At 33.7% G+C, this 10,835-nt stretch overlaps 3 protein-coding genes across 5 annotated transcripts in view; 2 read left to right on the top strand and 1 right to left on the bottom strand.

The window, feature by feature from the left end:
- The window catches only part of LOC100633557 (uncharacterized), a 6,681-nt gene extending 2,844 nt beyond the window's left edge, over positions 1 to 3,837 (top strand). Inside the window, exons 11-20 of the mRNA XM_019997988.1 lie at positions 599 to 705; positions 895 to 952; positions 1,078 to 1,195; positions 1,429 to 1,468; positions 1,521 to 1,572; positions 2,655 to 2,775; positions 2,828 to 2,905; positions 3,048 to 3,177; positions 3,460 to 3,550; positions 3,598 to 3,837. Coding sequence (XP_019853547.1) covers positions 599 to 705; positions 895 to 952; positions 1,078 to 1,195; positions 1,429 to 1,468; positions 1,521 to 1,572; positions 2,655 to 2,775; positions 2,828 to 2,905; positions 3,048 to 3,177; positions 3,460 to 3,550; positions 3,598 to 3,648 — 846 coding nt within the window. The 3' untranslated portion in view covers positions 3,649 to 3,837. The remainder of the gene's footprint in view (positions 1 to 598; positions 706 to 894; positions 953 to 1,077; positions 1,196 to 1,428; positions 1,469 to 1,520; positions 1,573 to 2,654; positions 2,776 to 2,827; positions 2,906 to 3,047; positions 3,178 to 3,459; positions 3,551 to 3,597) is intronic.
- A 28-nt stretch (positions 3,838 to 3,865) lies between these two features.
- On the bottom strand, positions 3,866 to 5,466 carry LOC105313197 (steroid receptor RNA activator 1-like). Its single transcript, XM_011406413.2, has 5 exons — positions 5,382 to 5,466; positions 4,991 to 5,301; positions 4,434 to 4,536; positions 4,301 to 4,371; positions 3,866 to 4,030 (listed from the first exon to the last, which is right to left on the bottom strand). The coding sequence occupies exons 1-5, from the start codon at positions 5,389 to 5,391 to the stop codon at positions 3,965 to 3,967; spliced, it is 561 nt and encodes a 186-aa protein (XP_011404715.2). The 5' UTR covers positions 5,392 to 5,466; the 3' UTR covers positions 3,866 to 3,964.
- The window catches only part of LOC100633433 (stromal interaction molecule 1-like), a 7,006-nt gene continuing 1,615 nt past the window's right edge, over positions 5,445 to 10,835 (top strand). The window contains exons 1-8 of one of the 3 annotated variants that reach the window (XM_019997987.1): positions 5,445 to 5,533; positions 5,610 to 5,750; positions 7,707 to 7,819; positions 8,056 to 8,182; positions 9,133 to 9,244; positions 9,289 to 9,398; positions 9,896 to 10,064; positions 10,279 to 10,720. In XM_019997987.1, the coding sequence (XP_019853546.1) occupies positions 5,627 to 5,750; positions 7,707 to 7,819; positions 8,056 to 8,182; positions 9,133 to 9,244; positions 9,289 to 9,398; positions 9,896 to 10,064; positions 10,279 to 10,720 (1,197 nt within the window). In that variant the 5' untranslated portion in view covers positions 5,445 to 5,533; positions 5,610 to 5,626. Of the gene's footprint in view, positions 5,751 to 7,706; positions 7,820 to 8,055; positions 8,183 to 9,132; positions 9,245 to 9,288; positions 9,399 to 9,895; positions 10,065 to 10,278; positions 10,721 to 10,835 lie in introns of all 3 variants that reach the window. The other 2 variants (XM_003387432.2, XM_019997986.1) reach the window with 2 other exon arrangements.

Here is a 10,835-nt window from a genome sequence, read left to right as displayed (position 1 = left end):
TTTAAACTTTTTTCATTTTTTGTTCATTTTTTTCTTATTTTATTTTATTATTTTTTCATTTTTTGATTTTATTATTTTGTTACATTTGAAATTATATTATTATTCTTAATTTTTTATTTATTATTTTTTTAATTTAAAAATTTTTTTAATTAAAAAAATTCTTAATTTTAAAATATTTAATTCTTATTATTTTATTTTTTATTAATTTTTAAATTTATTTATCTTTAAAAATTTTTTTTTCACTTTTAAATTTTTTATTAAAAATTTTATTAAACAAATATTTTCTAAATTTTATTTTTATTATTTTAATTTTTAAATTTTTTATTTAAAATTTTTATTCAACAAATTTTTTCTTAATTCTATTTTTATTATTTTAATTTTTAAATTTTTTATTAATTAATTTATTATTTATTTATTTATTTTTATTTTTTAATTTAATTTAAAATTATTTTATTATCTTTAATTTGTAAATTAATTAATTAATTAATTATTTTTTCTTTTTTAAATTTTAATCTAATTTTTAATTTTTATTAATTTTTAAAATTTTATTTTTAATTTCTAATTGAAATTTTTTTTTAATTTCTCCCAATAATTATAGGTTTCAGCAACATATCTTGATGGTTATCGAGCAATAGCAGTTTGTCCTGGGGTTGGCCCTAGATCTGATGAGAAGGCACTGAAGACAGTACAAGCTATTTTTAAAAGGTGAATGAGAGCTAGGGGAGAGAAAAGTGAGAGAAAACACAAAATAGAGAGATTTAAAACTGAGGAAAGAGAAAGAAAGAAAGGAGGAAAAAAAGAGTGAGTGAAAGAGAATGGGAAAAAAAGAGAGAATTAAGTAAAGGGAAAGAAGAGAGAGAGGGAGTGACAAAGAAATGATCCCATTCTTTACAGGTGTTCAAGGCTATTAAAGGAAAGAGGGTATAAAGACTATACAAAGACTCATGTCCATGTGTGTCCCAAAAGTATTTTGTCTTCATGTGTCAATATCCTTATTTTATTTCTTTAGAGTTTTAATTTTACTTTTTTATGATCCAAAATACTTTCACTACTAATTTCTTCTTTCCTCTATTTCAGATAATGGGTGGAGGTAAGTCTTTATCAGAGTCTGTCTCTTGGTTTGGGGTGGAGCATCCTGTGAAAGAAGCTGTTGAGATATTTAGTACCGAAATAGCACCAGCTGGCACTGGAATGGGTAAGGAGGAGCCACCCCATACCTTCACAATATCATCTACTAATAGTTTCTAGTGAACACTTAGAAGTTAGAATATGTACATGTACATGTACATGTAGCCCCCCCCCCCCTAGAAATCATGCACATACTAATTTTGCTCAATTTAGCAGATTATTATTATTATTATCATTATAATATTATTACTATTACTATTATGTATGGTTACTATTAATTTATAATTTTTTACTTTTTAGCTCCTGGCCTCACTGCTATAGTGGGAGGAAGACCAAAAGTGTAAGTAAATAATTATTATTTTAGAGATTTAGTATTTTAATAATTTATATAGTTCTCCAGTCATTAAGCTTTTCTCGTTCTTGTATCCAAAGGATAAACTACCAGTGAGTATGATGATACATTGTACAGTACATGTACAGTGTATATGGGCAACTTCTTGGAACAAATTTTAAAATTTGTGAAAAATCCAATTTTGATTGGAATCAGTTCAAACTTTCTACACAACATAAAAACATGTACGTACATAAGAAAAAATTATAAAAATGAAGAATTCCCTACTTTTCAATTTTATAGTACAGGGACTTTAGCCTGATTTTGGAGCAACTTTAAAAATTCATTAAAAATCTAATTTTGATCAAAATCAGTTCAAACTTTCTACACAACATAAGTACATTTATATACATCAGAAAAAAATTACAAAAAGAAAAATTCCCTACTTTTCAATTTTGGCAAAATTTGGCCCGGGACCTTGTACTATAGTACAGGGACTTTGGTCCAATTTTGGAGCAACTTTAAAAATTAATAAAAAAATCTAATTTTGATCAGAATCAGTTCAAACTTTCTACACAACATAAGAACATTTATATACATCAGAAAAAATTATTAAAATAAAAAATTCTTAACTTTTAAATTTTAACAAAATTTGGCCCAGGACCGTGTGCTATAGCTCAGGGAATTTTACCCAATTTTGGAGCAATTTATTTGTAAAAAAAACTTAATTTTGATGAAAAACTTGGTACATAACATAAGCACATGTATGTATTGAAATATCCTTAATTTTGAGAGCCCTTTTCTAATCATATACTATGATATACTACTAATTGTGCTAGTACTTTTACCCTCATGTCTGTTTATAATAATAAAGCCAATTGCTATAGACCAATTTACACTCCACTCATAAGAGCATCAAGCTAAGACTGGAAAATCCTATGTAACCGGTTGATGGATCCTATAAATTGAACTCTATACTTTACTGATAGTTAACAGGGCCACTGGTGAAAAGGCACTTCCTGTCTTAAGTGTGTGTAGTGTATATTGAGCCAAGCCTAAAGCCATGGGAAATCGTGCTTTACAATTTTTTGTGGTTTTTCACCAATATTTTATCAGATGTGGAGTTGTAGTATTAGTAGCTACATGTACCTGATCAAAAAAAACTCAAAAAAAATTATCATTTTTTCTATTTTAGTTAACAATATCAATGGATGGTAGTGTAGCAATGGAGAAGGTTTATTCATCAGATCCAGCTCCTCTTGATGTTGGTAATAAAGCAACTGAAACTGATTCAAAGCATAGCATGCCTAATAAGTGTAAGCATAGACTGTAATGTCATTATTTTATTGATTGTATTGTCCTTTGTAGTCCCGTTGGATGGTAAGGAATGTCTTAATGACATAGCTTACCTAAGAAGTGGAGATAAGGGGAATACCTCAAACATTGGTTAGTGTTTATGATAAATTGTGACATTGAATTATGTGAATATTATTATTGATAATGTTCACATGACTACTCAAAGTCACATGACTAACTTACATGTAGCCGTTACATTTACTGTACATGTACATCCCTTTATCCTTCACAGGTGTGGTAGCAAGGGATCCTGGGTATTATTCTTACTTGAAGGATCATGTGACGGAGAAGGTTGTAGCTGAATGGTTTAAAGAGTTTTTGGAGCCTTCGGAAGATGAAACCATTTATGACCTTGTGACAAGGTAATAATAGAACTCTCCTTCCTCTCTCTCTCCTTTTCACCTAAAATGTGGTGATTTTCACATTAAAATGGCTGACAAGCTCTACAAAAATTTTTTAGCTTATAGTTGTTTTAGTTGATGACAATTTTCTCAAAATAAATAGGTAGTTACTAGTTACACGAAATTATTAGTGTATAGTTACACGAGCTTTTCTCTTTGATAATTGCTCCGTGAGTCCTTATACTTTCCTTTTTTCTTTGTCAAATATGTGTTCAATATTTCACCTGTCTCTTTTCTTTACAGATATGAGTTGCCAGGTGTTTGTGGTCTCAATTTTGTTCTTCGTAAGTCCCTCGGTGGAGGAGGTATCTCTTCTCTACGCAGTGACCCTCAGGTAAGACATATAACAGTTTTCATAGCAACCATTGATTAATTGATTAGGGTAAAGGCTACGGTCAAAGACTAGCAGTGTTACCTTTAAAAACAAATTAAGTATCATTGTAATCTTTTTTATCATTCATGACAAGATGGTAACACACATACATGTGCATGTGATGAATAATAAATCAAGACTATCATTATACACATTATGTTGTTAACTGATAGACTAATATAGTGAGGTAGTTCCCATAATGTAATACATTAACTTATGTATAGTTTCCCCTTTCCTTTTTAATATTACATTATGCCCACTCACATATCCATAGTATTCATTATCACATTGTAGTAGTTATAATATAAAGTACTGATTATTAAAATTCACATAATCTATAGTTGCTGATAACTGATAATGGAGGATGTTCTTCCTTTAAGACTTGTCTCTATCTTTTACTATATCAACCAGTTTCTTAATACCGATCAACCACTGCTTCACCTGCATAAGACAAATGGTTATCATACTTAATATTGATGCGACCTAACCATACAGCAGTTTTTTTTCGAGGATAACAAATTTCGCAAATTTTTTAAGACTTGCAAAATTAAATTCCTTAAAAATCAGTTTACAGGGTGTAATATGGTACAAGATGGCAGAATAGTGGAAATTGACAAAAATCAATTTTGCAAACCTCCAGATAGAGGTCATTTATAAAAATTATTATCCTCGAAAAAAACACTACACGGTATTTAAAAGTTTTTTTTGTACCTCACTGACATGATCGACCATGAGTCCCACATGTATATCTTCAGCTTTCTTGTAGTCTTTATCTTGGAGAGCTATAGGTCAGTCATGTGACTAAATGTCATGTGATTATTATCAATCTTTTGCTCACTCTTACCTTGTACAAGTGAGCTGAGTCGCTTGTGAACAGGCTGTGAGAGGGTGCTCCATTGTTTGTCGAGCATATCCAAACGCTTTTTGATCTCTTTGAGTAATCTTTCCTAAGGGAAGAAAAGGAAAAGAAAAGAGGCGTTTAAACCGTAATAAAATAATTATTCAAAGATCTTTAAAGTCCATTAACAATGATAACAATGGGTGTGTTTTTAACTGTTTATTTTTGTCCTTTATAATACTCTCCTTCCCTTTTCCTTTCTCTGTTATACAATAATAAAGCTACCTTAAGGATCATACAATTATTAGCCTGTACTTAATACTTAATCTAGCAATTTTCATGATACTGACATTTGGCTGGTATTCAATTTAGCATTTTTGATCATTTAATATTAATAACAATTAATAATTCAATCAGAAATTGAAGTTAGCGCAGACTTAAGTTAGTGATTTTTTTTAAATCACTAAAATTTGCTAAATTAAATGCCCACTAACAATTATCTCCTTAAGGTAATCTATAATACTAACAAATTGTACATAACAAATTAGTGTACATGTACACACCTCAATACACTCCTTGTAATCATCAACCAATTCATTAAGTGACGATAATATTTCCGACTGCGATAAACATCTCACAGCCTCTTCAGAAGTAGGTGTCGCCTCCACTTGAGACGACGACTCCCGAACTGGAACACCAGCAGTCCCGGTAGGAGGAGGTTGGTCACGTGATAGGGTTGTGCTGGTCACGTGATGATGCTCTGTGGCTGGGTAGGCGGGTCTTTTGTTGAGGAGAGCTGGTTTATTGGAGGATTTGGTGTTAGAGGGAGGATTTGACTGGTAAGAGAAAAGAGGAGGGTCATTCCAGCCATACTCTATGAGGAAGCATAAGAATTAAGATTTCACACATAATAATAGATTTAGATCTAGACATTAATTTCAATTTTTATTTTACCATTCATCATAAACTGTATATAATTGACTTTGCACAGTACTTTGACCTTTAGATTCTCGAGATTCACAGACTGGACTGGACGTGGCGGTTTTTGGTTGGTGGTCGTGGTCAAAATTAGGCCTCGCCTCCTTAAAGTAAACTTGCTAGTCTAAGTAAGTAGTCCTAGTGCGAAGCCTAGTGCCTATAAATCCTCTAGTTTGAAGTAGTTTCCTTCCATTTCCTTATTAGACTCTTCGTTTTTAATCATGAAACTAGTCGGGGGCATTTCTTCTCTCTTCTTCTGGTCTGTCCTCTTTGTCTTTGGTAGCATGACCGCAGTATTCGTGGCATGGGGTACCAGTACTGTAACCAGCCAGAAGATGAGTATTGGTAAGAGAGAGAGAGAGCACGGTCATAACTTTATAAGAATTTAAATTTCAAATTAATAATTTTTTTGCATTTTTGTCTGTTTATTGTTGTCATGTTGTGTATAATCTGTTTATTCTGTTACATTGTCCATGTATAATTGTTCTACTCAAATTTTTTTGCCTGCTACTTTAAGCTCAATTTCTACCATGCCTAGTTGCAATTAAACAATCAGATTGCTGATTTTAGAGGTTCATAAATAACTTATGTACCACTGGGAGGTTTGTCTGGTTTGAGAAGTAATTTCCCGGGCAATAGGTGGTTTTAATAAGTAATTTCCGGACGGTTGGAGTTTAATAAGTGGCCCGGAAGTTAATAAGTTTTCCGGTGGGGGGGATTACTTATTAAGTGCGTGCTGCTTAAAATAGGCATGCTGCTGCTAAATGTTGCTAAGTAAACTATTAAAACTAGTTGTTTATTTTAGTACATGGTAGAAGTCGGATATACAACTCTGTGTCGGTATCTATGGCCTTATCATAATAAATGCAATAGATACCTCACCTTGTTGTATAACCTTTACATATAACGTACATATAAGCGAGAGTAGATAAAATAAAAGTGTTGCTCATTTGAGTCACACTGTGAGTACACAGTACCCTGTCTAAAACTGACTACCATTTCAAATTACATGTATATATAAGTGTGGAATGTCAATTTGAAATATAATATCTCATTAAACTGGCATTTCACTCGTGTTTGTTTTTCAAAATACCCTAGCAACTCAACCTGGTAACTGGTTTTAAAACATACTTTTAACTTAAATATACACATGTATTTAAATGTACATGTACATGGGAGAGAAAAAACAGAAAAAATAAAGAAAGAAAGAAGTGTACAATGTAAATACTGTGTATATGTGCATGTATATATTTTTTCTGTACATTTTTGTAGACAATAAACATACCCTCTATGGGGATCGACATAGCCACAGCGTACATTGCCTATGTATACTGTACTGATGAGGCATACACGATATTTCTCTATGTATCATGCTCCTTTTGGTTCTAAGAGGCAGATAAGCACATGCACGAGCCTACAGGATGTGTCAGTGTTGTACCCTTTTATGTCCACTTTCATTTAACATGTTCGCGTCATTAGATTCTCATTAATTAGTACCTCAAGATATACATGTACACTATGTCAGTCAATCATTGATTTTATGCACTCATGTACAAACTACCTGTAGATACATTTAGATGCCAAGGTTATTATTATAGTATAGTACTATATTTTGAAAGTGATATTTGTACCATATGGGATACTGTGTGTCTAGGTTTGAATTATTCAGGTTTCTCTTCTACTTTGTTTACATTATATCAATTATTGCAAGAATTTCAAGCAGCCTTTTGCTTAAAGGCATATACCCACACTTATAACTTATAAGTTTTGCTGTATTGGCAAGATTGTGTTGTTTCTAAGAATCATTCTTACCGAGGGGATTTTCAAATTGAATCTGTTGCATGATATTCTCAGAATGTAAAAGGTTAATTGCTAATGTTCCAAATGTGTACATACATGCACACTTGCTTGTAATTCAATTTGTACATGTACTTGTGCATGTATCGTTTTAAACCCAATAACATGATGGATGTTGTTGGCCAATGTGAAAGGCCAAGGAGAGCCAATGAAAACATTTTAAGATACTAATTACGCCTCAGTTATGGCTTGGAGAGCATTTAACAGCTCAGGCTTGCTAATTGGTCTTAATCACAGTATTGTGAAGTATTTTAACGCCATCCTTATTTTGACTTGCTCATTGGAATTTTGTGCTATGTTCTTTGTGAGAAATTTTCCTTAAAATTTGTACTCTCTTCTCCTTTTCATTGCTACTCTCAGTAAAATTTATTGATATTTCTCTCTTTTTCTCTCCCTCCTGTTCTCCATCTCTCCCTTCTCCTCTCTCCCCCTCTCTCTTTTTAGAATCACATATAATAACTCCTAATGAGACAATGGAGGTACTAGCCATTAAGGACCTTCACTCGCGACTCGATGACAACAATGATGGTCAGGTTGATTATAAAGAATCAACAGAAGTAGGCAACATCTTCCTCTTAGTTTCCTTGTGTACTCCCAAATATAGTTTAATAAACTTGTGTTTATTTTATGATCCTTCCTCTTTCTCTCCCCCTCTCTCCTTCTCTATCCTCTTTTTTACACACACACACACCTCTTTATATGTTCCACCTTTTCTCCTTTACCCTCTTCTCCCTCTGTCTCCCTCTCTCTCTTTCCCCCTCTCTCTTTTTCCTTCTTGTTTTTTATCTTTTAGTTTGTTCGCGAGAAGTTTCCTGGCCAATCTCAAAACCCTTCTGCTAATGATCGTAGTCACACTCTTCACCTTCAAGATAATATGATATCACTTGATGAGCTTTGGAACAGATGGAAAAACAGCAACGGTATAGAAAACATAGAGTAATCATCACTTGGACTACATGTACATTTGTATAATGTAAAGAATACATGATGAAGAGTTTGATAGTGTGAATTGTAATTGTGGCCAAGATAAATTTATAGACTACATCTACATAGTACGTTGTATGTCTCTCCTTATAAATATATTTATTAGCATCTGCCTATACGGTATTAATATTATGGTACATGTAATACATAAACCATGGTTCATGGAACATGTTATAGTGTATGTAGCTACAGTGAGCTCAAGGTGCCGAGAGGTTGTACATTTTTGTTTTGGATTCGATGCGATCTCCCAATTTTAGGCCAATTGCTAGCGTAAGCACTAGCAAATCTTCTCGAATCCTTCTCCCATTGTTTAAAGAAAAGGAGTCTTTTGTGGGAGATCCTCAGGACACTACCAGGCTTCCCCTTCTGGCAGCTACATGCACAGTAACTATGAATATGGTTATCTCTGCATGTCCTACCCCATGAATATAGTTACCTTTCATCTCCCAGGTGTAATCAGTAAAGTGCAACCTCGGCCCTTTGATCTTCTGTAGCTATAATAATTACTTGTTGTTATAGAACCTACTAGAAGAATGTAGAACATTAAGGAGGCTCAGCCCCTCAGGCACACTATTATGTGCTGTATGACCTTCCTTGCTGCTAGAGAAGTCTTTAAATAGCAGCAGTCTTTAAATAGCCTTATCTTGCTGACCGTTTGCTGCAACGAGCACAGACTTGTTTATAGCCGCAATTTTATTTTATTGTGACCACACCAACTTTCAATGAAGATTAGGCTATTTAACTTTAATAATAGTTAGACGAACCTATCCCGGTACATACATGTACACACAGACAGATGTTTTCTTGACTTAGTGAGCTTTGCCTGATTTTTAATAGCCTTGATTGTTAATTGTTAATTTATGTTTTATTATAATAATTATTATAGTTTATAACTGGTCTAACGATGATGTCATTAAGTGGTTGGAGGCTGTCGTTGATCTGCCCGAACTAGTCCCTCAGTTTCATTCCCTGGGTATCACTGGGCGACAGCTACCATTGTAAGTCTGACCTCTGTAGTACCTAATCTTGACCTCTTGTTTAGGATCGCTACTAACGTTGATCAGTTGTTCAGTCAACTGGGAGTCACGAGACATCAAAGAAAGAAGCTTCAATTAAGAGCAATGGACATTGTATTATTTGGACCATTACCTTGTAAGAGAGAGAGGGGGAGAGGGAGGGAGGGGAGGGTAGGAGAGGGGGCGGAGGTGGAAAAGAAATTAGAAGGGGGCAAATACATGTATGTTTACTACATGTACGTAATGTGCTAGAAATTTTTTACAGTAATTAATGAATTAAAAACATAATCATGATATAAGTAAGTAGTAGATATGATACATGTACATGTGTATTTATTGTTGTTGTAGCAGTTTGCTATGCTTGTTGCTGTCTACATTGATAATTGATTTGTTTGTGCAGAGTTTAACTGGAAAATGCTATATATTGTTTATGCACAACAATTTTAGTTTCAATTCTTTTGTGCCTATACTCATGAGGTCTGCCTTATTTACATGTACTGTACATATAATAAGTATCTATTCCTCCTCCATTAATTTTCTTTCTTCCTTTCCCTTAGCCACTTTAAATTCATCTCTTTTATGAGGATTTTATCCCTGTCTTTCTCTTCTTCTTTTTTCTAATCTTCTTCCCAGTAGCTTCCCACTCATATTGGAAGGATGTTGTGATGGCCTTCTCTGTCATACTGTGTGTGCTTGGTCTATCAACTGCTTGGAGGAAGCATCACAGTGCCAACAGAAAGATTGATGCCTTTCTCAAAGAAATACGAGTCTATGAAACAGAGCTAAGGAACATTAAGAAAACGTTAGTAATAATAGTTACACTGTATGACTGTACATGTACACTAAGCATAATTCATATTTTTTCCTGACAATTGGCTCTAAGTGAAATACTTATTGAAGGATTTTTTGATACATGTTGATGTCTTTATACTCTTTGGATTGTTTGGGCTGGTTCTGAGTATATGTTTATAGTAGAATCAATGGAGTAATCAGTAATGATTCTTTTTTCTTATTAGGTTCAAAGGCCAAGACTCAATTTCTGATACGACCGATTCCGACACACGAAATACTCAACCAGTAGGAGGAGAAGAAGAAACTGACAGGAACAATTCGTTATCTGATGACTCCTCCTCTTCCTCTTCTTCTGTTGATCTGACGGGCCAGTCCTCATCATCTTCTTCTGATAAATCAAAAGGCGACATGACAACCATCGCTGAAGAAACCTCCTTTCCAGGCAGACCCGACCTCCAGTCTTCTCAGACTCAGCAATCTTCGTCCGATTCAAAGAATGAAAACCTGAGAATGAGGATTTGGAATCTCGAGAACCAGCTTGCGTCCTTGATGCAGAATCGACTAGCCTTGAAGCAGTTATTAATAGAGACTTGCTTACAAGAGAAGTATTACCTTGATGCGAATAAGAGAACTGCAGAGAATGAAGTCATGAGAGCACAGAAAATGGTGAGTGTGTGTGTGTGAGTGTGTGTGTGTGTGTGTGTGTGTGTGTGTGTGTGTGTGTGTGTGTGTGTGAGTGTGTGTGTGTGTGTGTGTGTGTGTGTGTGTGTGTGTGTGTGTG

This window comes from Amphimedon queenslandica, unplaced genomic scaffold (genome assembly GCF_000090795.2).
Source record: "Amphimedon queenslandica unplaced genomic scaffold, v1.1 AMPQUscaffold_13345, whole genome shotgun sequence".
NCBI lineage: Eukaryota > Metazoa > Porifera > Demospongiae > Haplosclerida > Niphatidae > Amphimedon > Amphimedon queenslandica.
This window is presented reverse-complemented; position numbering and strand designations above follow the sequence as displayed.